The following is a 27,734-nucleotide window of genomic DNA, read 5'->3' on the forward strand; positions in this document are numbered from 1 at the left end:
TTGGGAATTATGTAAAATAACCGGCAGGCACTGTATTGGACACCTTATTCTCTAGGGGCTTTCCCTAATCATAGGCAGAGTCTCATTTTCGCGCCTCTATTGCGCACTTGTTTTTGGGAAGCATGACATGCAGATGCATGTGTGAGGAGCTCTGATACATAGAAAAGACTTTCTGAAGGCGTCATTTGGTATCGTATTCCCCTTTGGGCTTGGTTGGGTCTCAGCAAAGCAGATACCAGGGACTGTAAAGGGGTTAAATATAAAAACGGCTCCGGTTCCGTTATTTTAAGGGTTAAAGCTTCCAAATTTGGTGTGCAATACTTTTAAGGCTTTAAGACACTGTGGTGAAATTTTGGTGAAATTCCTTCATACTTTTTCACAATTGCAGTAATAAAGTGTGTTCAGTTTAAAATTTAAAGTGACAGTAACGGTTTATTTTAAAACGTTTTTTTGTACTTTGTTATCAAGTTTATGCCTCTTTAACATGTCTGAACTACCAGATAGACTGTGTTCTGAATGTGGGGAAGCCAAGGTTCCTTCTCATTTAAATAGATGTGATTTATGTGACACAAAATTTAGAGAAAATGATGCCCAAGATGATTCCTCAAGTGAGGGGAGTAAGCATGGTACTGCATCATCCCCTCCTTCGTCTACACCAGTCTTGCCCACTCAGGAGGCCCCTAGTACATCTAGTGCGCCAATACTCCTTACTATGCAACAATTAACGGCTGTAATGGATAATTCTATCAAAAACATTTTAGCCAAAATGCCCACTTATCAGCGAAAGCGCGACTGCTCTGTTTTAGAAATTACTGAAGAGCATGAGGACGCTGATGATGTTGGTTCTGAAGTGCCCCTACACCAGTCTGAGGGGGCCAGGGAGGTTTTGTCTGAGGGAGAAATTTCAGATTCAGGGAAAATTTCTCAACAAGCTGAACCTGATGTGATTACATTTAAATTTAAATTGGAACATCTCCGCGCTCTGCTTAAGGAGGTGTTATCTACTCTGGATGATTGTGAGAATTTGGTCATTCCAGAGAAACTATGTAAAATGGACAAGTTCCTAGAGGTCCCGGGGCCCCCCAAAGCTTTTCCTATACCCAAGCGGGTGGCGGACATTGTAAATAAAGAATGGGAAAGGCCCGGTATACCTTTCGTCCCTCCCCCCATATTTAAAAAATTGTTTCCTATGGTCGACCCCAGAAAGGACTTATGGCAGACAGTCCCCAAGGTCGAGGGGGCGGTTTCTACTCTAAACAAACGCACCACTATACCCATAGAAGATAGCTGTGCTTTCAAAGATCCTATGGATAAAAAATTAGAAGGTTTGCTTAAAAAGATGTTTGTTCAGCAAGGTTACCTTCTTCAACCAATTTCATGCATTGTTCCTGTCACTACAGCAGCGTGTTTCTGGTTCGTTGAACTAGAAAAGGCGCTCAATAATAATTCTTCTTCTTATGAGGAGATTATGGACAGAATTCATGCGCTCAAATTGGCTAATTCTTTCACCCTAGATGCCACTTTGCAATTGGCTAGGTTAGCGGCGAAAAATTCTGGTTTTGCTATTGTGGCGCGCAGAGCGCTTTGGCTAAAATCTTGGTCAGCGGATGCGTCTTCCAAGAACAAATTGCTTAACATTCCTTTCAAGGGGAAAACGCTGTTTGGCCCTGACTTGAAAGAGATTATCTCTGATATCACTGGGGGCAAGGGCCACGCCCTTCCTCAGGATAGGTCTTTCAAGGCCAAAAATAAACCTAATTTTCGTCCCTTTCGCAGAAACGGACCAGCCCCAAGTGCTACGTCCTCTAAGCAAGAGGGTAATACTTCTCAAGCCAAGCCAGCCTGGAGACCAATGCAAGGCTGGAACAAAGGAAAGCAGGCCAAGAAACCTGCCACTGCTACCAAGACAGCATGAGATGTTGGCCCCCGATCCGGGACCGGATCTGGTGGGGGGCAGACTCTCTCTCTTCGCTCAGGCTTGGGCAAGAGATGTTCTGGATCCTTGGGCACTAGAAATAGTCTCCCAAGGTTATCTTCTGGAATTCAAGGGGCTTCCCCCAAGGGGGAGGTTCCACAGGTCTCAATTGTCTTCAGACCACATAAAAAAACAGGCATTCTTACATTGTGTAGAAGACCTGTTAAAAATGGGAGTGATTCATCCTGTTCCATTAGGAGAACAAGGGATGGGGTTCTACTCCAATCTGTTCGTAGTTCCCAAAAAAGAGGGAACATTCAGACAATCTTAGATCTCAAGATCCTAAACAAGTTTCTCAAGGTTCCATCGTTCAAAATGGAAACCATTCGAACAATTCTTCCTTCCATCCAGGAAGGTCAATTCATGACCACGGTGGATTTAAAGGATGCGTATCTACATATTCCTATCCACAAGGAACATCATCGGTTCCTAAGGTTCGCATTCCTGGACAAGCATTACCAGTTTGTGGCACTTCCGTTCGGATTAGCCACTGCTCCAAGAATTTTCACAAAGGTACTAGGGTCCCTTCTAGCGGTGCTAAGACCAAGGGGCATTGCAGTAGTACCTTACTTGGACGACATTCTGATTCAAGCGTCGTCCCTTCCTCAAGCAAAGGCTCACACGGACATTGTCCTGGCCTTTCTCAGATCTCACGGGTGGAAAGTGAACGTAGAAAAAAGTTCTCTATCTCCGTCAACAAGGGTTCCCTTCTTGGGAACAATAATAGACTCCTTAGAAATGAGGATTTTTCTGACAGAGGCCAGAAAATCAAAACTTCTAAACTCTTGTCAAATACTTCATTCTGTTCCTCTTCCTTCCATAGCGCAGTGCATGGAAGTAATAGGTTTGATGGTAGCGGCAATGGACATAGTTCCTTTTGCGCGAATTCATCTAAGACCATTACAACTGTGCATGCTCAGTCAGTGGAATGGGGACTATACAGACTTGTCTCCGACGATACAAGTAGATCAGAGGACCAGAGATTCACTCCGTTGGTGGCTGTCCCTGGACAACCTGTCACAGGGGATGAGCTTCCGCAGACCAGAGTGGGTCATTGTCACGACCGACGCCAGTCTGGTGGGCTGGGGCGCGGTCTGGGGATCCCTGAAAGCTCAGGGTCTTTGGTCTCGGGAAGAATCTCTTCTCCCGATAAATATTCTGGAACGGAGAGCGATATTCAATGCTCTCAAGGCTTGGCCTCAGCTAGCAAAAGCCAAGTTCATACGGTTTCAATCAGACAACATGACGACTGTTGCGTACATCAACCATCAGGGGGGAACAAGGAGTTCCCTGGCGATGGAAGAAGTGACCAAAATCATTCAATGGGCGGAGACTCACTCCTGCCACTTGTCTGCAATCCACATCCCAGGAGTGGAAAATTGGGAAGCGGATTTTCTGAGTCGTCAGACATTTCATCCGGGGGAGTGGGAACTCCATCCGGAAATCTTTGCCCAAATTACTCAATTGTGGGGCATTCCAGACATGGATCTGATGGCCTCTCGTCAGAACTTCAAGGTTCCTTGCTACGGGTCCAGATCCAGGGATCCCAAGGCGACTCTAGTAGATGCACTAGTAGCACCTTGGACCTTCAAACTAGCTTATGTATTCCCGCCGTTTCCTCTCATCCCCAGGCTGGTAGCCAGGATCAATCAGGAGAGGGCATCGGTGATCTTGATAGCTCCTGCGTGGCCACGCAGGACTTGGTATGCAGACCTGGTGAATATGTCATCGGCTCCACCATGGAAGCTACCTTTGAGACGAGACCTTCTTGTTCAAGGTCCGTTCGAACATCCGAATCTGGTCTCACTCCAACTGACTGCTTGGAGATTGAACGCTTGATCTTATCAAAGCGAGGGTTCTCAGATTCTGTCATTGATACTCTTGTTCAGGCCAGAAAGCCTGTAACTAGAAAAATTTACCACAAAATATGGAAAAACAATATCTGTTGGTGTGAATCTAAAGGATTCCCTTGGGACAAGGTAAAAATTCCTAAGATTCTATCCTTTCTTCAAGAAGGTTTGGAGAAAGGATTATCTGCAAGTTCCTTGAAGGGACAGATTTCTGCCTTGTCTGTGTTACTTCACAAAAAGCTGGCAGCTGTGCCAGATGTTCAAGCCTTTGTTCAGGCTCTGGTTAGAATCAAGCCTGTTTACAAACCTTTGACTCCTCCTTGGATTCTCAATTTAGTTCTTTCAGTTCTTCAAGGGGTTCCGTTTGAACCCTTACATTCCGTTGATATTAAGTTATTATCTTGGAAAGTTTTGTTTTTGGTTGCAATTTCTTCTGCTAGAAGAGTTTCAGAATTATCTGCTCTGCAGTGTTCTCCTCCTTATCTGGTGTTCCATGCAGATAAGGTGGTTTTACGTACTAAACCTGGTTTTCTTCCGAAAGTTGTTTCTAACAAAAACATTAACCAGGAGATAGTCGTGCCTTCTTTGTGTCCGAATCCAGTTTCAAAGAAGGAACGTTTGTTGCACAATTTGGATGTTGTTCGTGCTCTAAAATTCTATTTAGATGCTACAAAGGATTTTAGACAAACATCTTCCTTGTTTGTTGTTTATTCTGGTAAAAGGAGAGGTCAAAAAGCAACTTCTACCTCTCTCTCTTTTTGGATTAAAAGCATCATCAGATTGGCTTACGAGACTGCCGGACGGCAGCCTCCTGAAAGAATCACAGCTCATTCCACTAGGGCTGTGGCTTCCACATGGGCCTTCAAGAACGAGGCTTCTGTTGATCAGATATGTAAGGCAGCGACTTGGTCTTCACTGCACACTTTTACTAAATTTTACAAGTTTGATACTTTTGCTTCTTCTGAGGCTATTTTTGGGAGAAAGGTTTTGCAAGCCGTGGTGCCTTCCATCTAGGTGACCTGATTTGCTCCCTCCCTTCATCCGTGTCCTAAAGCTTTGGTATTGGTTCCCACAAGTAAGGATGACGCCGTGGACCGGACACACCTATGTTGGAGAAAACAGAATTTATGTTTACCTGATAAATTACTTTCTCCAACGGTGTGTCCGGTCCACGGCCCGCCCTGGTTTTTTAATCAGGTCTGATAATTTATTTTCTTTAACTACAGTCACCACGGTATCATATGGTTTCTCCTAAGCAAATATTCCTCCTTTACGTCGGTCGAATGACTGGGGAAGGCGGAGCCTAGGAGGGATCATGTGACCAGCTTTGCTGGGCTCTTTGCCATTTCCTGTTGGGGAAGAGAATATCCCACAAGTAAGGATGACGCCGTGGAACGGACACACCGTTGGAGAAAGTAATTTATCAGGTAAACATAAATTCTGTTTTTGAATGCAGTGATCTCCTTCTACGGGGTCTATTTCATAGGTTCTCTGTTATCGGTCGTAGAGATTCATCTCTTACCTCCCTTTTCAGATCGACGATATACTCTTATATATATATATATACCATTACCTCTGCTGATTTTCGTTTCAGTACTGGTTTGGCTTTCTACAAACATGTAGATGAGTGTCCTGGGGTAAGTAAGTCTTATTTTCTGTGACACTCTAAGCTATGGTTGGGCACTTTTTTAATAAAGTTCTAAATATATGTATTCAAACATTTATTTGCCTTGACTCAGAATGTTCAACATTCCTTATTTTCAGACAGTCAGTTTCATATTTGGGATAATGCACTTGAATCAATTATTTTTCTTACCTTAAAAATTTGACTTTTTTCCCTGTGGGCTGTTAGGCTCGTGGGAGCTGAAAATGCTTCATTTTATTGCGTCATTCTTGGCGCGGACTTTTTTGGCGCAAAAAATCTTTTCTGTTTCCGGCGTCATACGTGTCGCCGGAAGTTGCATCATTTTTGACGTTCTTTTGCGCCAAAAAATGTCGGCGTTCCGGACGTGGCGTCATTTTTGGAGCCAAAAGCATTTAGGCGCCAAATAATGTGGGCGTCTTATTTGGCACTAAAAAAATATGGGCGTCGCTTTTGTCTCCACATTATTTAAGTCTCATTTTTCTTTGCTTCTGGTTGCTAGAAGCTTGTTCCTTGGCATTTTTTCCCATTCCTGAAACTGTCATTTAAGGAATTTGATCAATTTTGCTTTATATGTTGTTTTTTCTCTTACATATTGCAAGATGTCTCACGTTGCATCTGAGTCAGAAGATACTTCAGGAAAATCGCTGTTTGGTGCTGGAACTACCAAAGCTAAGTGTATCTGCTGTAAACTTTTGGTAGCTGTTCCTCCAGCTGTTGTTTGTATTAATTTTCATGACAAACTTGTTAATGCAGATAATATTTCCTTTAGTAATGTACCATTACCTGTTGCAGTTCCATCAACATCTAATGTTCAGAATGTTCCTGATAACATAAGAGATTTTGTTTCTGAATCCATCAAGAAGGCTATGTCTGTTATTCCTCCTTCTAGTAAACATAAAAAATCTTTTAAAACTTCTCTTTATACAGATGAATTTTTAAATGAACATCATCATTCTGATTCTAATGACTCCTCTGGTTCAGAGGATTCTGTCTCAGAGATTGATGCTGATAAATCTTCATATTTATTTAAAATGGAATTTATTCGTTCTTTACTTAAAGAAGTACTAATTGCTTTAGAAATTGAGGATTCTGGTCCTCTTGATACTAAATCTAAACATTTAGATAAGGTCTTTAAATCTCCTGTGGTTATTCCAGAAGTTTTTCCTGTTCCTGGTGCTATTTCTGAAGTAATTTCCAGAGAATGGAATAATTTGGGTAATTCATTTACTCCTTCTAAACGTTTTAAGCAATTATATCCTGTGCCGTCTGACAGATTAGAATTTTGGGACAAAATCCCTAAAGTTGATGGGGCTATTTCTACCCTTGCTAAACGTACTACTATTCCTACGTCAGATGGTACTTCCTTTAAGGATCCTTTAGATAGGAAAATTGAATCCTTTCTAAGAAAAGCTTATCTGTGTTCAGGTAATCTTCTTAGACCTGCTATATCATTGGCTGATGTTGCTGCAGCTTCAACTTTTTGGTTGGAAACTTTAGCGCAACAAGTAACAGATCATGATTCTCATAATATTATTATTCTTCTTCAACATGCTAATAATTTTATTTGTGATGCCATTTTTGATATTATCAGAGTTGATGTCAGGTTTATGTCTCTAGCTATTTTAGCTAGAAGAGCTTTATGGCTTAAAACTTGGAATGCTGATATGTCTTCTAAATCGACTCTACTTTCCATTTCTTTCCAGGGTAACAAATTATTTGGTTCTCAGTTGGATTCTATTATTTCAACTGTTACTGGTGGGAAAGGAACTTTTTTACCACAGGATAAAAAATCTAAGGGTAAAAACAGGGCTAATAATCGTTTTCGTTTCAACAAAGAACAAAAGCCTGATCCTTCATCCTCAGGAGCAGTTTCAGTTTGGAAACCATCTCCAGTCTGGAATAAATCCAAGCCTTCTAGAAAAGCAAAGCCAGCTTCTAAGTCCACATGAAGGTGCGGCCCTCATTCCAGCTCAGCTGGTAGGGGGCAGGTTACGTTTTTTCAAAGAAATTTGTTCACAATCTTTGGATTCAGAACATTGTTTCAGAAGGGTACAGAATTGGTTTCAAGATAAGACCTCCTGCAAAGAGATTTTTTCTTTCCCGTGTCCCAGTAAATCCAGTGAAAGCTCAAGCATTTCTGAAATGTGTTTCAGATCTAGAGTTGGCTGGAGTAATTATGCCAGTTCCAGTTCTGGAACAGGGGCTGGGGTTTTATTCGAATCTCTTCATTGTACCAAAGGAGGAGAATTCCTTCAGACCAGTTCTGGATCTAAAAATATTGAATCGTTATGTAAGGATACCAACGTTCAAAATGGTAACTGTAAGGACTATCTTGCCTTTTGTTCAACAAGGGCATTATATGTCCACAATAGATTTACAGGATGCATATCTGCATATTCCGATTCATCCAGATCATTATCAGTTCCTGAGATTCTCTTTTCTGGACAAGCATTACCAGTTTGTGGCTCTGCCATTTGGCCTAGCTACAGCTCCAAGAATTTTTACAAAGGTTCTCGGTGCCCTTCTGTCTGTAATCAGAGAACAGGGTATTGTGGTATTTCCTTATTTGGACGATATCTTGGTACTTGCTCAATCTTTACATTTAGCAGAATCTCATACGAATCGACTTGTGTTGTTTCTTCAAGATCATGGTTGGACTATCAATTCACTAAAAAGTTCATTGACTCCTCAGACAAGGGTAACCTTTCTGGGTTTCCAGATAGATTCAGTGTCCATGACTCTGTCTTTGACAGACAAGAGACGTCTAAAATTGATTTCAGCTTGTCGAAACCTTCAGTCACAATCATTCCCTTCGGTAGCCTTATGCATGGAAATTCTAGGTCTTATGACTGCTGCATCGGACGCGATCCCCTTTGCTCGTTTTCACATGCGACCTCTTCAGCTCTGTATGCTGAATCAATGGTGCAGGGATTACACAAAGATATCTCAATTAATATCTTTAAAAACGATTGTACGACACTCTCCAACGTGGTGGACAGATCACCATCGTTTAATTCAGGGGGCTTCTTTTGTTCTTCCGACCTGGACTGTATTTTCAACAGATGCAAGTCTTACAGGTTGGGGAGCTGTGTGGGGATCTCTGACGGCACAAGGAGTTTGGGAATCTCAGGAGGTGAGATTACCGATCAATATTTTGGAACTCCGTGCAATTTTCAGAGCTCTTCAGTCTTGGCCTCTTCTGAAGAGAGAATCGTTCATTTGTTTTCAGACAGACAATGTCACAACTGTGGCATACATCAATCATCAAGGAGGGACTCACAGTCCTCTGGCTATGAAAGAAGTATCTCGAATTCTGGTTTGGGCGGAATCCAGCTCATGTCTAATCTCTGCGGTTAATATCCCAGGTATAGACAATTGGGAAGCGGATTATCTCAGTCGCCAAACGTTGCATCCGGGCGAATGGTCTCTTCACCCGGAGGTATTTCTTCAGATTGTTCAAATGTGGGAGCTTCCAGAAATAGATCTGATGGCGTCTCATCTAAACAAGAAACTTCCCAGGTATCTGTCCAGATCCCGGGATCCTCAGGCGGAAGCAGTGGATACATTATCACTTCCTTGGAAGTATCATCCTGCATATATCTTTCCGCCTCTAGTTCTTCTTCCAAGAGTAATCTCCAAGATTCTGAAGGAATGCTCGTTTGTTCTGCTGGTAGCTCCGGCATGGCCTCACAGGTTTTGGTATGCGGATCTTGTCCGGGTGGCCTCTTGCCATCCGTGGACTCTTCCGCTAAGACCAGACCTTCTGTCGCAAGGTCCTTTTTTCCATCAGGATCTCAAATCCTTAAATTTAAAGGTATGGAGATTGAACGCTTGATTCTTGGTCAAAGAGGTTTCTCTGACTCTGTGATTAATACTATGTTACAGGCTCGTAAATCTGTATCTAGAGAGATATATTATAGAGTCTGGAAGACTTATATTTCTTGGTGTCTTTCTCATCATTTTTCTTGGCATTCTTTTAGAATTCCGAGAATTTTACAGTTTCTTCAGGATGGTTTAGATAAAGGTTTATCCGCAAGTTCTTTGAAAGGACAAATCTCTGCTCTTTCTGTTCTTTTTCACAGAAAGATTGCTAATCTTCCTGATATTCATTGTTTTGTACAAGCTTTGGTTCATATAAAACCTGTCATTAAGTCAATTTCTCCTCCTTTGAGTTTGAATTTGGTTCTGGGGGCTCTTCAAGCTCCTCCTTTTGAACCCATGCATTCATTGGACATTAAATTACTTTCTTGGAAAGTTTTGTTCCTTTTGGCGATCTCTTCTGCCAGAAGAGTCTCTGAATTATCTGCTCTTTCTTGTGAGTCTCCTTTTCTGATTTTTCATCAGGATAAGGCGGTGTTGCGAACTTCTTTTGATTTTTTTACCTAAGGTTGTGAATTCCAACAACATTAGTAGAGAAATTGTGGTTCCCTCATTATGTCCTAATCCTAAGAATTCTAAGGAGAAATCGTTGCATTCTTTGGATGTTGTTAAAGCTTTAAAATATTATGTTGAAGCTACTAAGTCTTTCCGAAAGACTTCTAGTCTATTTGTTATCTTTTCCGGTTCTAGAAAAGGCCAGAAAGCTTCTGCCGTTTCTTTGGCATCTTGGTTGAAATCTTTAATTCATCATGCCTATGTCGAGTCGGGTAAAACTCCGCCTCAAAGGATTACAGCTCATTCTACTAGGTCAGTTTCTACTTCCTGGGCGTTTAGGAATGAAGCTTCGGTTGATCAGATTTGCAAAGCAGCAACTTGGTCCTCTTTGCATACTTTTACTAAATTCTACCATTTTGATGTATTTTCTTCTTCTGAAGCAGTTTTTGGTAGAAAAGTACTTCAGGCAGCGGTTTCAGTTTGAATCTTCTGTTTATGTTTTTCATTAAACTTTATTTTGGGTGTGGATTATTTTCAGCAGGAATTGGCTGTCTTTATTTTATCCCTCCCTCTCTAATGACTCTTGCGTGGAAAGATCCACATCTTGGGTAGTCATTATCCCATACGTCACTAGCTCATGGACTCTTGCGAATTACATGAAAGAAAACATAATTTATGTAAGAACTTACCTGATAAATTCATTTCTTTCATATTAGCAAGAGTCCATGAGGCCCACCCTTTTTTGTGGTGTTTATGATTTTTTTGTATAAAGCACAATTATTCCAATTCCTTATATTTATGCTTCGCACTTTTTTCTTATCACCCCACTTCTTGGCTATTCGTTAAACTGAATTGTGGGTGTGGTGAGGGGTGTATTTGTAGGCATTTTGAGGTTTGGGAAACTTTGCCCCTCCTGGTAGGAATGTATATCCCATACGTCACTAGCTCATGGACTCTTGCTAATATGAAAGAAATGAATTTATCAGGTAAGTTCTTACATAAATTATGTTTTCTGGCTTGCGCAGGCCTCTAAACTTGCGCCGGTATGCCTCTGGGGTAATGGCATATCTTTCCAAGATCGCTCTCTTCACTTTAGCGTAATCCTTGCTGTCCTCCCTTGGTACAGCGCGATACGCTTCCACTGCCCTACCGGCTAGCTTGCCTTCTAGCACCGGCACCCATACGGACTGCTCCAAATCATGTAATTCGCACAGTCTCTCAAAATCCTGTAAATACCCATCGATCTCATCCTTCTCACAAAACATTTTAAAGGCATGGTATGGGATTTTGGGTCTTACTGGGTTGCTGAGTGCTTCCGAAATGGATTCTGCTCGGGAGGATGCATTCCGCGGACTGTGTGCCATCACGTACTCCTGCACATCTGCCATTACCACGGATAGCATGTCCCGTGGTACAGGTTGGGGTAAAAATTCCAGCCTGGTCCTCATTTCCCTCTGGTATAGGGTCTCCTCCATGGCTGCTGGAGGCGTAGCACTGCGAGCTCTGTCTCCCTCCATCAGCTCGGCAATTAATATAGCCTTGGGTTTGCTGCTGGCTATCTTTCCCCTGGCTTGTGTAGTTGCTCTTCTGGGCGATAAGGTTCATCCCACCGCTGCCACCAATTGTTACAGTACCAACAGGATACCAAGGGTTAACACCAGGGAACAATGTCCTGAATATGGGATCAGCAACTCACAACCCAGCCAGTTTTCAGGTTTAAAACAGAATGTACTTTATTAAGGGCCATATGCCCAGTATTTATGCAGGTCTGACCCCAGATGGGGGGTTGAAAGAATATTGTTCATTAGATAGAGGGACAACGCCCTTTGACAGGCCACAATAGAATCACATTACTTCAGCAGATAACAAGTTAAACACAAGACACACTTGGTCCTTTCTTATCACTGGGGCGTCTGCTCTCTAGATGTGATTGAACAATGGGAATGTTTATCACTTAAACTTAATTAGAACTGATGCCTGCAAACCTGTCTTTAGAAAATAGCTTCTCAAAGCTGAACAGAGTTAACCCTTCCAGTACTGACAGAAGGGTCTGTCACAACAACAGATGCCAGCCTTCTGGGATGGGGAGCAGTCTGGGACTCCCTAAAGGTTCAGGGAGTTTGGACTCAGTCAGAGTCTGTTCTTCCTATAAACATTTTGGAGCTGAGAGCGATATTCAATGCTCTCCTGACCTCAATTAGCCTCGGTCCAGGTTATCAGTTTTCAGTTGGACAACATAATTTCAGTGGCTTACATCAATCATCAGGGAGGAACCAGGAGTCCCTTAGCGATGAAGGAGGAAGCCCACTCTTGCGGTCTGTCGGCGATCCACATACCATAGGTGGACAACTGGGAGGCGGATTCCGAAGCAGGCAGACGTTTCATCCGGGGGAGTGGGAACTCCCATCTGGAAGTGCTCTCCAATCTGATTCTCAAATGGGGTCAACCGGAATTTGATCTCATGGCATCTTGGCAGAATGCTAAGCTCCTGAGGTATGGGTCGAGATCCAGGGACCCTCAGGCGGTTCTAATAGATGCCTTGGCGGTACCTTGGAACTTCAGCCCAGCATACCTATTTCTTCTGTTTGCTTTTCTTCCTCGGGTAATGCTCGAGTCAAGCAGGAGAGGGCCTCAGTGATCCTCATTGCACCGGCTTGGTCTCGCAGGATTTGGTATGCAGATCTGGTGGACATGTCATCTCTGCCACCCTGGAGACTTCCGTTGCGGAAGGACCTTCTAATACAAGGACCCTTCCTCCATCCAAATCTAGTTTCTCTGAAGCTGACTGCTTGGAGATTGAACACTTAATTTTATCCAAGCGGGGCCTTTCAGACACGGTCATAGAGACCATGATTCAGGCTCGTAAGCCTGTAACAAGAAAGATTTACCATAAGATATGGCGTAAATATCTCTATTGGTGTGAATTCTAGGGCTACTCCTGGAGTAGAGTCAGGATTCCTAGAATTTTGCCTTTTCTCCAAGAGGGTTTGGAGAAGGGATTATCGACAAGTTCCCTAAAGGGTCAAGTTTCTGCCTTATCTGCTTTGTTACACAAACGTGAAATAAGAAATAAGGCGCCACCATAGTGCAAGATCAGTGGAATAAACAAGCCCCAAATGCGCAAGTATAGCTGGTACTTACAAGCTCCCAGACACTTGAGAAGTGTCACAAACGCCTTCTGGAACCTTAAGAGTCGTCCAGCTGACTCCCACTCTCGCAGGTGTTGATCCGCTCTTTGGGGTATTAAGGTGGAGACCGGATATGTTACTCTCCCAACAGGATCACAGATCATCAATGTGGTCTTAGCTCTAGCAGGCTTTTAAACTGTATTTGAGGTAGCCTAACCCGGTAGTCTGAATTACACAGTGATGCAGGTGTTGATAACACACTGTGTGCAAAATCCTCCAAGTGTAATAAAAACTGATTAAAAACAAGTTCGTGGGAACAACGTCTTGTAAAAATAAAAAAAATCTTTATTTCACAAAACAACGTTTCTCGGTCTTAGGTGATGGTTTCATCAGGTGCATCATGGTGAAACGGTCACCTAAGACCGAGAAACGTTGCACCTTGTTGTTTCCTTTCTCTCCTATACTTGGGTCGAATGACTGGGGTGGGAGTGAAGGGAGGTGATATTTAACAGCTTTTGCTGTGGTGCTCTTTGCCGCCTCCTGCTGACCAGGAGGTGAATATCCCATTTGTAATTAAGATGATCCGTGGACTCATTGTGTCAAAAAAGAAATTTATCAGGGAAGCATACATTTTATTTTTCAGAAGCGCATCATGGCACGCTGTATAGTTACAGCCAGCCCGATCGCGCCAATTAACTCAATGTAGCTCGCTCTGGTATGGTAGGCGGGGAGGGAGGGGAGAGACTCTCACAGATACTTGCAGATTAGAATTGCAGAAGCCTTTTGCTTTTATCCACCAAAACTCTTCCTCCTACAATGCTTCAATGCATGAACGTAGTTGGACAATTGGTAGCTCCTCCAGATGCCAAATTGGAAACAGATACCTTTAGAAAACCATTGCCAACAAATAATATACTATGTGCCACAAGTGCAACAATTAAAGGGCTTACCATTAGGGGAATTTGTACCGCTGTGAAATCCTTCAGAGTAGCTGCATCAGAATTAAGAAAGAGACTGCTACAAGGAGGTTTCTCATGAAAACCACTAGCCATGGCATATCCTGTAGCAATGGGAAATTATAGAAATGAGCTGTTAAATCCAAAAGAATTAAAGGATAATAATGAAATCAGATTATTTCTACTTCCTTCCCCCCCAAAGTAAAAAGGTCTTAGGGATTTTTAAAAAGCATTGGCATATCCTGAGGTCAGATGAACAGTTAAAATCGTTATTAAAAGAAAAGAACTTTGTTCACATACAGGAGAGCCAACAATTTAAAGGGACAGTCTACACCAGAATTTAATTTTTTTTAATCCCTTTATTACGCATTTCCCAGTTTTGCATAACCAACACGGTTATAATAATATACTTTTAACCTCTGTGATTATCTTGTATCTAAGCCTCTGCAAACTGCCCCTTTTTTCAGTTCTTTTGACAGACTTGCAGTCTAGCCAATCAGTGCCTGCTCCCAGATAACTTCACGTGCACAAGCACACTGTTATCTATATGATATATGTGTACTAACACCCTCTAGTGGTGAAAAACTGTTAAAATGCAATCTGAAAGAGGTGGACTTCAAGGTCTAAGAAATTAGCATATGAACCTCCTAGGTTAAGCTTTCAACTAAGAATACCAAGAGAACAAAGCAAAATTGGTGATAAAAGTAAATTGGAAAATTGTTTAAAATTACATGCTCTATCTGAATCATGAAAGTTTATTTTGGCCTAGACTGTCCCTTTAAGTGATCTTGCAAGGAGTCACTTTGATAGGTACGCAAATAAACCCCTAATATTTAAAGGTTCCATTCCATGTGGAAGTTTTAAGGTATGTTGCCACATGGCTAAAAAGCAGGTTATGGTCGACAGGTTCAATAAAAAATTGAAATCAATAATCATAGTTGCAAAAGCACCAATGTAGTGCACTGTATATCATGTGACTGTAACCTATTTTATGTTGGAATGAGGACTAGGATCCTGGTTAAAGGAATGCCCGAACATCTAAGTGTGGCAAGACAGCCTAACCTATACCCTTTGCTTAACCATATCTAGCAACAGTGCAGACATATCACCCTACAATTAGCCTGATTTAATGGGGCTATTTAAACATAAAGAACTGTAGCGCTCACTAGGTCTAAGGTTTAGCCAATCGTGATCTAAATAGGATCAGGCACTGGGGTAAACAGATTCAATAGTGAGAAGTGTATCGCACTTACTTGATGTAAGCTATGGGAATGCGATGGAAACCGGTCGGGCTGTCAGCTGGGTAAGGGGATAAATGCAAACAGTAATATTACATAATCTCAAATAGGACTTTCTCTTATAGTAATGAAAGGACAAATATCCACCCAGTAAGCAGACGATAACCGCTGTACCAATGAATTTAGCAGATTGGGCACCCCCCCCAAGGCATGAGACCCAGATGAGTAACGGTTGGATGATTGGTGGGTGTGGCCATATCCACAATGATGATTGGCGGTAATCACTCACCATTTATGCTTACAAGGAACCCGGTACTGGTGCTCCAGTTTGTCTATCCAAACCTTGATAAAAGGCCTGTACTAAAGCCGAAAAGCGTTTGTTGTATCGCAGCTGGTTTGTGCTCATCACCCCTGGCACCTGAAGTCGACTCTTCCAGTTATCGGCTAGGAAACAGGGGGGTGAATCACAATCTTTTAGTTTGTACTTAAAGGGACACTAAACCCCAAAATGTCTTTTATGATTCAGATAGAGCATGCAATTTTAAGCAACTTACTCCTATTATCATTTTTTCTTTGTTCTTCTTGCTATCTTTATTTAAAAAGCAGGAGTGTGATGCATAGGAGCCGGCCCATTCTTGGTTGAGAACCTGGGTTATGCTTGCATATTGGTGGGTAAATGTAAGCCTCCAATAAGCAAGCACTATCCATGGTGCTGAACCTAAAATGGGCTGGCTGCTAAGATTTACATTCCTGCTTTTAAAATAAAAAAAAAATTATAATAGGGGTAAATTAGAAAGTTACTTAAAATGTCTTGCTCTATCTGAATCATGAAAGACAAAATTTGTGTTCAGTGTCCCTTTAAGGGGATTGGTGGGGTTTATTCAGGGCTAAGTTCCCTGTTTTAATTATGGACTAATAAAGTTAATAATTACTCTTACATGAGGAAGGTATGCTCCCGACTTGTCACTCTAAGTCCTAATTCCCTCCTCATTATTATCACAGTGCCAGCATTTATCATACACGGCAGAATTAAATCCTTTTCTTTTTCTCCCACAGACAGATATGTACCGGCCCTTCTAAAGTCTCTCCGCTCTCAGAAAATTGTTTATATTTCCTGCGGGGAAGATCATACAGCAGCACTAACAAAGGTATATTCTGAAGAATCTAATAATGAATACTTACCTCACCTTTTACTCCATTCTTCTGTATATTATTATATTATACAGTGTTCTCTCATGTTAATGTAATGTTTGCTTTCTTCATTATGTGATCATAGTTACTCTGTAAAGGAAGTACACCTTAATCCCCAGTAATAGCATCCTGTAAGATAGACAGGTGGTAAACATCATTTTAAGGTTGTACAGCACCTATAAACGGTACCTGTTGCCAGGTAGTTTGCCTTTAAGCCCATGGCAATGATGTTCCTTATATTTGGCTGTTGCATGTTCTCACAGCAGCCATACTCCGCTTTCTTCCTTGGTCCCTCCCTCTCCTTAATGTTACTCATTGATTTACACTGTGTTCAGGGCAATCAAGGGGTCAGAGGCGTAACTAGAAACCACAGGGCCCAGGTGCAAGAATATAAATATACACACACAGTCACATACATACACACGCATACATACACACACACACACAGTCACATACATACACACACAGTCACAGACAGACACACGCATACATACACACACACACACAGTCACATACATACACACACAGTCACATACATACACACGCATACATACACACACACACAGTCACATACATACACACACAGTCACATACATACACACACAGTCACATACATACACACGCATACATACACACACACACAGTCACATACATACACACACAGTCACATACATACACACACAGTCACATACATACACACACACAGTCACATACATACACACACAGTCACATACATACACACACAGTCACATACATACACACACATACATACACACACACACAGTCACATACATACACACACAGTCACATACATACACACACAGTCACATACATACACACACAGTCACATACATACACACACAGTCACATACATACACACACATACATACACACACACACAGTCACATACATACACACACACACACACACAGTCACATACATACACACACAGTCACATACATACACACACAGTCACATACATACACACACAGTCACATACATACACACAGTCACATACATACATACACACACAGTCACATACATACACACACACACAGTCACATACATACACACACACAGTCACATACATACACACGCATACATACATACACACACAGTCACATACATACACATACAGTCACATACATACACACAGTCACATACATACACACACAGTCACATACATACACACACAGTCACATACATACACACACAGTCACATACATACACACACACAGTCACATACATACACACACACAGTCACATACATACACACACATACAGTCACATACATACACACACATACAGTCACATACATACACACACATACAGTCACATACATACACACATACAGTCACATACATACACACACAATCACATACATACACACACACACAGTCACATACATACACACACACACAGTCACATACATACACACGCATACAGTCACATACATACACACACAGTCACATACATACACACACACACAGTCACATACATACACACACACACACAGTCACATACATACATACACACACAGTCACATACATACACACACACACAGTCACATACATACACATACAGTCACATACATACACATACAGTCACATACATACACACACAGTCACATACATACACACACAGTCACATACATACACACACACACAGTCACATACATACATACACACACAGTCACATACATACACACACACACAGTCACATACATACACATACAGTCACATACATACACACACAGTCACATACATACACATACAGTCACATACATACATACACACACAGTCACATACATACACATACAGTCACATACATACACATACAGTCACATACATACACACACAGTCACATACATACACACACAGTCACATACATACACACACAGTCACATACATACACACACAGTCACATACATACACACACACAGTCACATACATACACACACACAGTCACATACACACACACACACAGTCACATACATACACACACATACAGTCACATACATACACACACAGTCACACACAGTCACATACACACACACACACACACACACACAGTCACATACACACACACACACACACACAGTCACACACACACACACAGTCGCACACACACACACAGTCACATACACACACACACACACAGTCACATACACACATACACAGTCACATACATACACACACAGTCACATACATACACACACAGTCACATACATACACACACAGTCACATACATACACACACAGTCACACACACACAGTCACACACACACAGTCACACACACACACACACACACACAGTCACACACACACAGTCACACACACACAGTCACACACACACAGTCACACACACACAGTCACACACACACAGTCACACACACACAGTCACACACACACAGTCACACACACACAGTCACACACACACAGTCACACACACACAGTCACATACACTCACACACAGTCACACACACACACAGTCACATACATACACACACAGTCACATACACTCACACACAGTCACATACATACACACACAGTCACATACATACACACACAGTCACATACATACACACACAGTCACATACATACACACACAGTCACATACATACACACAGTCACATACATACACACAGTCACATACATACACACACAGTCACAGACACGTACATACACACACAGACACATACACGTACATACACACACAGTCACATACATACATACACACAGTCACATACACACACACACAGTCACATACACACACACACAGTCACATACACACACACACAGTCACATACATACACACACAGTCACATACATACACACACAGTCACATACATACACACACACACAGTCACATACACACACACAGTCACATACACACACACAGTCACATACACACACACAGTCACATACACACACACACACAGTCACATACACACACACAGTCACATACACACACACAGTCACATACACACACACAGTCACATACACACATACATACACACACACAGTCACATACACACACACATACATACACACACACAGTCACATACACACACACAGTCACATACACACACACACAGTCACATACACACACACACAGTCACATACATACACACAGTCACACACACACACACACACACACAGTCACATACACACACACACAGTCACATACATACACACAGTCACATACACACAGTCACACACACACACACACACACACACACACAGTCACATACACACACACACAGTCACATACATACACACAGTCACATACATACACACACACACACACACACACACAGTCACATGCATACACACACAGTCACATACACACACACACAGTCACATACATACACACAGTCACACACACACACACACACACACAGTCACATACACACACACACAGTCACATACATACACACAGTCACATACACACAGTCACACACACACACACACACACACACACACAGTCACATACACACACACACAGTCACATACATACACACAGTCACATACATACACACACACACACACACACACACACAGTCACATGCATACACACACAGTCACATACACACACACAGACACACACACATATATACACACAGACACACACAGTCACATACATACACACAGTCACATACACACACACATACACACATACACACACAGTCACATACATACACACACAGTCACATACATACACACACAGTCACATACACACACAGTCACAGTCACATACACACACACAGACACACAGTCACATACACACACACAGACACACAGTCACATACACACATACATACACACAGTCACATACATACACACAGTCACATACACACACACATACACACACAGTCACATACATACACACACAGTCACATACATACACACACACACAGTCACATACACACACACACAGTCACATACACACACACACAGTCACATACACACACACACAGTCACATACACACACACACAGTCACATACACACACACACAGTCACATACACACACACACACAGTCACATACACAGTGACACACATACATACATACATACATACATACAGTCACATACAGTCACATACACAGTCACATAGTCACATACACACACATACACACACACAGTCACATACATACACACAGTCACATACACACACACACACACACACACACACACAGTCACATACATACACACACACACACACACAGTCACATACATACACACACACACACACACAGTCACATACATACACACACACAGTCACATACATACACAGACACACACACAGTCACATACATACACAGACACACACACACACAGTCACATACATACATACATACACACACACAGTCACATACACACACACACACAGTCACACACACACACACACACACACACACACACACATACATACACACACACACACAGTCACATACACACACACAGTCACATACACACACACACAGTCACATACACACACACACAGTCACATACACACACACAGTCACATACACATACATACACACAGTCACATACATACACACAGTCACATACACACAGACACAGTCACATACATACACACAGTCACATACACACACACACACAGTCACATACACACACACACAGTCACACACACACACAGTGACACACATACATACATACATACAGTCACATACAGTCACATACACAGTCACATAGTCACATACACACACACACATACACACACACACACACTCAGTCACATACATACACACACACAGTCACACACACACACACAGTCACATACATACACACACACAGTCACACACACACAGTCACATACATACATACACACACACACACACACAGTCACATACATACACACACACACACACACACACACACAGTCACATACATACATACACACACACACATAAACACCAATGGGTAAAACAGAAACACTATCCTCTGTAGTGAGAGACACTAGTGAAGCATCACGTCACACTTATGATATTTATTTATTTTATTTATTTATAAAATATTTTACCAGGAAGGATACATTGAGATTTCTCTCGTTTTCAAGTATGTCCTGGGATATCAGTGGAGGCAGTGGCAGGTCAACGTTTTTTTTTTTTTTTTTCAATAAAAGTTTTTCTCTTGTTAAGTGTAGTCAGTCCACGGGTCATCCATTACTTATGGAATATATCTCTTCCTAACAGGAAGCTGCAAGAGGATCACCCAGCAGAGCTGCTATATAGCTCCTCCCCTCACATGTCATATTCAGTCATTCTCTTGCAGCCTAACTTGATAGGTCGCTGTGAGGGGTCTGTGGTGTTTTTAACTTAGTTTATTTCTACAATCAAAAGTTTGTTATTTTAAATGGCACCGGAGTGTGCTGTTTATTCTCAGGCAGCATTAGAAGAAGAATCTGCCTGCGTTTTCTATGGTCTTAGCAGACGTAACTAAGATCCACTGGCTGTTTCTCATCTGAGGAGTGAGGTAACTTCAGAGAAGGGGAATAGCATGCAGGGCTCCCCTGCAACAAATGAGGTATGTGCAGTAATTTATTTTCTGAGGAATGGAATTGACTGAGAAAATACTGCTGATACCAATGTAAAGTAAGTTCAGCCTTAAATGCAGTGATAGCGACTGGTATTAGGCTGATGAGTGTGTGTACACTGAATGTATTTTTCTAAGGAATGGAATTGACTCAGAAAATACTGTTAATACTGAAATAATGTATGAGCCTTAACTGCAGTAAAAGCGACTGGTAGCAGGCTTATTAATAACACTTCATAACTTTTCAAATGTATGTTTAAAACGTTTACTGGCATGTTAATCGTTTTTTGTGAGGTACTTGGTGATAAAACTTATTAGGGCATGATTTTTACCACATGGCCATCTTGTTTTCTGCATAGAAACAGTTTTCTGAGCTTCCCCACTGTTGTAATATGAGTGGGAGGGGCCTATTTTAGCGCTTTTTTGCGCAGTAAAATTCAGTCACAATCTGTCTACTTCATCCTCCATGATCCAGATCGTCTCTAGAGAGCTCAGGGGTCTTCAAAATTCATTTTGAGGGAGGTAATCAGTCACAGCAGACCTGTGACAGTGTGTTTTGACTGTGAGAAAAACGTTAATTATTAAATTGTTAATCCGTTTTTGGGTATTAAGGGGTTAATCATCCATTTGCTGGTGGGTGCAATCCTTTGCTAACTTAATACAGTTACTGTGAAAAATTGGTTGCTATAACTATTTTGGTTCATTGTTATTTCAACTGTGACAGCTTTTTGTGCTTCTTAAAGGCACAGTAGCGTTTTTTATATTGCTTGTAAATTTATTTAGAAAAGTATTTCCAAGCTTGCTAGTCTCATTGCTAGTCTGTTTAAACATGTCTGACACAGATGAATCTCTTTGTTCACTATGTTTAAAGGCCAATGTGGAGCCCAATAGAAATTTATGTACTAATTGCATTGATGCTACTTTAAATAAAAGTCAATCTTTACATGTAAAGAAATTATCATCAGACAACGAGGGGGAAGTTATGCCGACTAACTCCCCTCACGTGTCAGTACCTTCGCCTCCCGCTCAGGAGGTGCGTGATTTTGTGGCGCCAAGTACATCAGGGAGGCCCTTACAAATCACTTTGCAAGACATGGCTACTGTTATGACAGAAGTATTATCTAAATTGCCAGAATTAAGAGGCAAGCGCGATAGCTCTGGGTTAAGGACAGAGCGCGCGGATGAGGTGAGAGCCATGTCAGATACTGCGTCACAGTTTGCAGAACATGAAGACGGAGAGCTTAATTCTGTGGGTGACGGATCTGATCCAGGGAGACTGGATTCAGAGATTTCTAATTTTAAATTTAAGCTTGAGAACCTCCGTATATTGCTAGGGGAGGTATTAGCGGCTCTGAATGATTGTAACACGGTTGCAATTCCAGAAAAATTATGTAGGTTGGATAAATACTATGCGGTACCGGTGTGTACTGACGTGTTTCCTATACCTAAAAGGCTTACAGAGATTATTAGCAAGGAGTGGGATAGACCTGGTGTGCCCTTTTCCCCTCCTCCCATATTTAGGAAAATGTTTCCTATAGACGCCACCACACGAGACTTATGGCAGACGGTCCCTAAGGTGGAGGGAGCAGTTTCTACTTTAGCTAAGCGTACCACTATCCCGGTGGAGGATAGTTGTGCCTTTTCAGATCCAATGGATAAGAAATTAGAGGGATACCTTAAGAAAATGTTTGTTCAACAAGGTTTTATCTTACAGCCCCTTGCATGCATTGCGCCTGTCACTGCTGCGGCGGCATTCTGGTTTGAGTCTCTGGAAGAGGCCATTCGCACAGCTCCATTGGATGAAATTATGAACAAGCTTAAAGCACTTAAGCTAGCTAACGCATTTGTTTCTGATGCCGTCGTACATTTAACTAAACTTACGGCTAAGAACTCCGGATTCGCCATCCAAGCGCGCAGAGCGCTATGGCTTAAATCCTGGTCAGCTGACGTGACTTCTTAATCTAAATTGCTTAATATTCCTTTCAAAGGGCAGACCTTATTCGGGCCCGGCTTGAAAGAAATTATAGCTGACATTACGGGAGGTAAGGGCCATGCTCTACTTCAGGACAGGGCCAAATCAAAGGCCAAACAGTCTAATTTTCGTGCCTTTCGTAACTTCAAGGCTGGAGCAACATCAACTTCCTCCGCTCCAAAACAGGAAGGAGCTGTTGCTCGTTACAGGCAGGGCTGGAAAGTTAACCAGTCCTGGAACAAGGGCAAGCAGGCCAAGAAACCTGCTGCTGCCCCCAAGACAGCATGAAGAGAGGGCCCCCTATCCGGAAACGGATCTAGTGGGGGGCAGACTTTCTCTCTTCGCCCAGGCTTGGGCAAGAGATGTCCAGGATCCCTGGGCGTTGGAGATCATATCTCAGGGATATCTCCTGGACTTCAAAACTTCTCCTCCACGAGGGAGATTTCATCTTTCAAGGTTATCCGCAAACCAAATAAAGAAAGAGGCGTTTCTACGCTGTGTACAAGACCTTTTACTAATGGGGGTGATCCACCCAGTTCCGCGGACGGAACACGGGCAGGGATTCTATTCAAATCTATTTGTGGTTCCCAAGAAAGAGGGAACCTTCAGACCAATCTTGGACTTAAAGATCCTAAACAAATTTCTAAGAGTTCCATCATTCAAAATGGAAACTATTCGAACCATCCTTCCCATGATCCAAGAGGGTCAGTACATGACCACAGTGGACTTAAAGGATGCCTACCTTCACATACCGATTCACAAGGATCATTATCGGTACCTAAGATTTGCTTTCCTAGACAGGCATTACCAGTTTGTAGCTCTTCCCTTCGGATTAGCTACGGCCCCAAGAATCTTTACAAAAGTTCTGGGCTCACTTCTGGCGGTACTAAGACCGCGAGGCATAGCGGTGACTCCGTACCTAGACGACATTCTGATACAAGCGTCAAGTTTTCAAACTGCCAAGTCTCATACAGAGATAGTTCTGGCATTTCTGAGGTCGCATGGGTGGAAGGTGAACGTGGAAAAGAGTTCTCTATTACTACTTACAAGAGTTCCCTTTCTAGGGACTCTTATAGATTCTGTAGAGATGAAAATTTACCTGACAGAGGCCAGGTTATCAAAACTTCTAAATGCTTGCCGTGTCCTTCATTCCATTCCACACCCGTCAGTAGCTCAGTGCATGGAAGTAATCGGCTTAATGGTAGCGGCAATGGACATAGTACCATTTGCGCGCCTGCATCTCAGACCGCTGCAATTGTGCATGCTAAGTCAGTGGAACGGGGATTACTCAGATTTGTCCCCCCTACTAAGTCTGGATCAAGAGACCAGAGATTCTCTTCTATGGTGGCTCTCTCGGCCACATCTGTCCAAAGGGATGACCTTTCGCAGGCCAGATTGGATGATTGTCACAACAGATGCCAGCCTTCTTGGCTGGGGCGCAATCTGGAACTCCCTGAAAGCTCAGGGATTATGGACTCAGGAGGAGAAACTCCTCCCAATAAATATTCTGGAATTAAGAGCAATATTCAATGCTCTTTTAGCTTGGCCTCAGTTAGCAACACTGAGGTTCATCAGATTTCAGTCGGACAACATCACGACTGTGGCTTACATCAACCATCAAGGGGGAACCAGAAGTTCCCTAGCGATGTTGGAAGTCTCAAAGATAATTCGCTGGGCAGAGTCTCACTCTTGCCACCTGTCAGCGATTTACATCCCAGGCGTAGAGAACTGGGAGGCGGATTTTCTAAGTCGCCAGACTTTTCATCCGGGGGAGTGGGAACTTCATCCGGAGGTCTTCGCTCAACTGATTCATCGTTGGGGCAAACCAGATCTGGATCTCATGGCGTCTCGCCAGAACGCCAAGCTTCCTTGTTACGGATCCAGGTCCAGGGACCCGGGAGCGGTGCTGATAGATGCTCTGACAGCCCCTTGGGTCTTCAACATGGCTTATGTGTTTCCACCATTCCCGATGCTTCCTCGTTTGATTGCCAAGATCAAACAGGAGAGAGCTTCGGTGATTCTGATAGCGCCTGCGTGGCCACGCAGGACCTGGTATGCAGATCTAGTGGACATGTCGTCCTGTCCACCGTGGTCTCTGCCTCTGAGACAGGACCTTCTAATTCAGGGTCCTTTCAAACATCCAAATCTAATTTCTCTGAGGCTGACTGCATGGAGATTGAACGCTTGATTCTATCAAAGCGTGGCTTCTCGGAGTCGGTTATTGATACCTTAATACAGGCTAGGAAGCCTGTTACCAGAAAAATTTACCATAAGATATGGCGTAAATATTTATATTGGTGCGAATCCAAGAGTTACTCATGGAGTAAGGTTAGGATTCCTAGGATATTGTCCTTTATACAAGAGGGTTTAGAAAAGGGCTTATCTGCTAGTTCGTTAAAGGGACAGATTTCTGCTCTGTCTATTCTTCTACACAAACGTCTGGCTGAATTTCCAGACGTTCAGGCTTTTTGTCAGGCTCTAACTAGGATTAAGCCTGTGTTTAAGACTGTTGCTCCGCCGTGGAGCTTAAACTTAGTTCTTAATGTTCTTCAAGGCGTTCCATTTGAACCCCTTCATTCCATTGATATCAAGCTGTTATCCTGGAAGGTTTTGTTTTTGATGGCTATTTCCTCGGCTCGAAGAGTCTCTGAGTTATCTGCCTTACATTGTGATTCTCCTTATCTGATTTTTCATTCAGACAAGGTAGTTCTGCGTACTAAACCTGGGTTCTTACTTTAGGTAGTTACTAACAGGAATATCAATCAAGAGATTGTTGTTCCGTCACTGTGTCCTAACCCTTCTTCAAAGAAGGAACGACTTTTGCATAATTTGGACGTAGTCCATGCCCTGAAGTTCTATTTGCAGGCAACTAAAGATTTTCGTCAAACTTCTTCCCTGTTTGTCGTTTACTCTGGACAGAGAAGAGGTCAAAAGGCTTCGGCTACCTCTCTCTCTTTCTGGCTTTATAGCATAATACGTTTAGCCTATGAGACTGCTGGACAGCAGCTTCCTGAAAGGATTACAGCTCATTCTACTAGAGCTGTGGCTTCCACCTGGGCCTTTAAAAATGAGGCCTCTGTTGAACAGATTTGCAAGGCTGCGACTTGGTCTTCGCTTCACACCTTTTCAAAATTTTACAAATTTGACACTTTTGCTTCTTCGGAGGCTATTTTTGGGAGAAAGGTACTTCAGGCAGTGGTTCCTTCTGTTTAATGTTCCTGCCTTGTCCCTCCCTTCATCCGTGTACTTTAGCTTTGGTATTGGTATTCCATAAGTAATGGATGACCCGTGTGGACTGACTACACTTAACAAGAGAAAACATAATTTATGTTTACCTGATAAATTTATTTCTCTTGTAGTGTATCCAGTCCACGGCCCGCCCTGTCTTTAAGGCAGACCTAAATTTTAATTAAACTCCAGTCACCACTGCACCCTATGGTTTCTCCTTTCTTGTCTGCTTTGGTCGAATGACTGAATATGACATGTGAGGGGAGGAGCTATATAGCAGCTCTGCTTGGGTGATCCTCTTGCAGCTTCCTGTTAGGAAGAGATATTTTCCATAAGTAATGGATGACCCGTGGACTGACTACACTACAAGAGAAATAAATTTATCAGGTAAGCATAAATTATGTTTTTTCTTTCATGTAAGTGGCAAGAGTCCATGAGCTAGTGACATATGAGATATACATTCCTACCAGGAGGGGGCAACGTTTCCCAAACCTCAAAATGCCTAAAATGCACCTCCCACCACACACCCCTCATTTTTACAAACTTTGCCTCCTATGGAGGTGGTGAAGTAAGTTGTGCTCGATTTCTTCTGTGATAGCCGCTTCTGAAGCCCAATTCC

The 27,734-nt window shown here is 42.4% G+C and overlaps 1 protein-coding gene across 1 annotated transcript in view; it reads left to right on the top strand.

Annotated features, from left to right (window-relative positions):
- The window catches only part of LOC128639724 (probable E3 ubiquitin-protein ligase HERC4), a 346,975-nt gene that overhangs the window by 197,070 nt on the left and 122,171 nt on the right, over positions 1–27,734 (top strand). The window contains exon 6 of the mRNA XM_053691838.1: positions 16,223–16,314. Within this exon, the coding sequence (XP_053547813.1) occupies positions 16,223–16,314 (92 nt within the window). The remainder of the gene's footprint in view (positions 1–16,222; positions 16,315–27,734) is intronic.

The sequence above is a fragment of the Bombina bombina genome, chromosome 9 (assembly GCF_027579735.1).
Source record: "Bombina bombina isolate aBomBom1 chromosome 9, aBomBom1.pri, whole genome shotgun sequence".
In the NCBI taxonomy this organism is placed as follows: domain Eukaryota; kingdom Metazoa; phylum Chordata; class Amphibia; order Anura; family Bombinatoridae; genus Bombina; species Bombina bombina.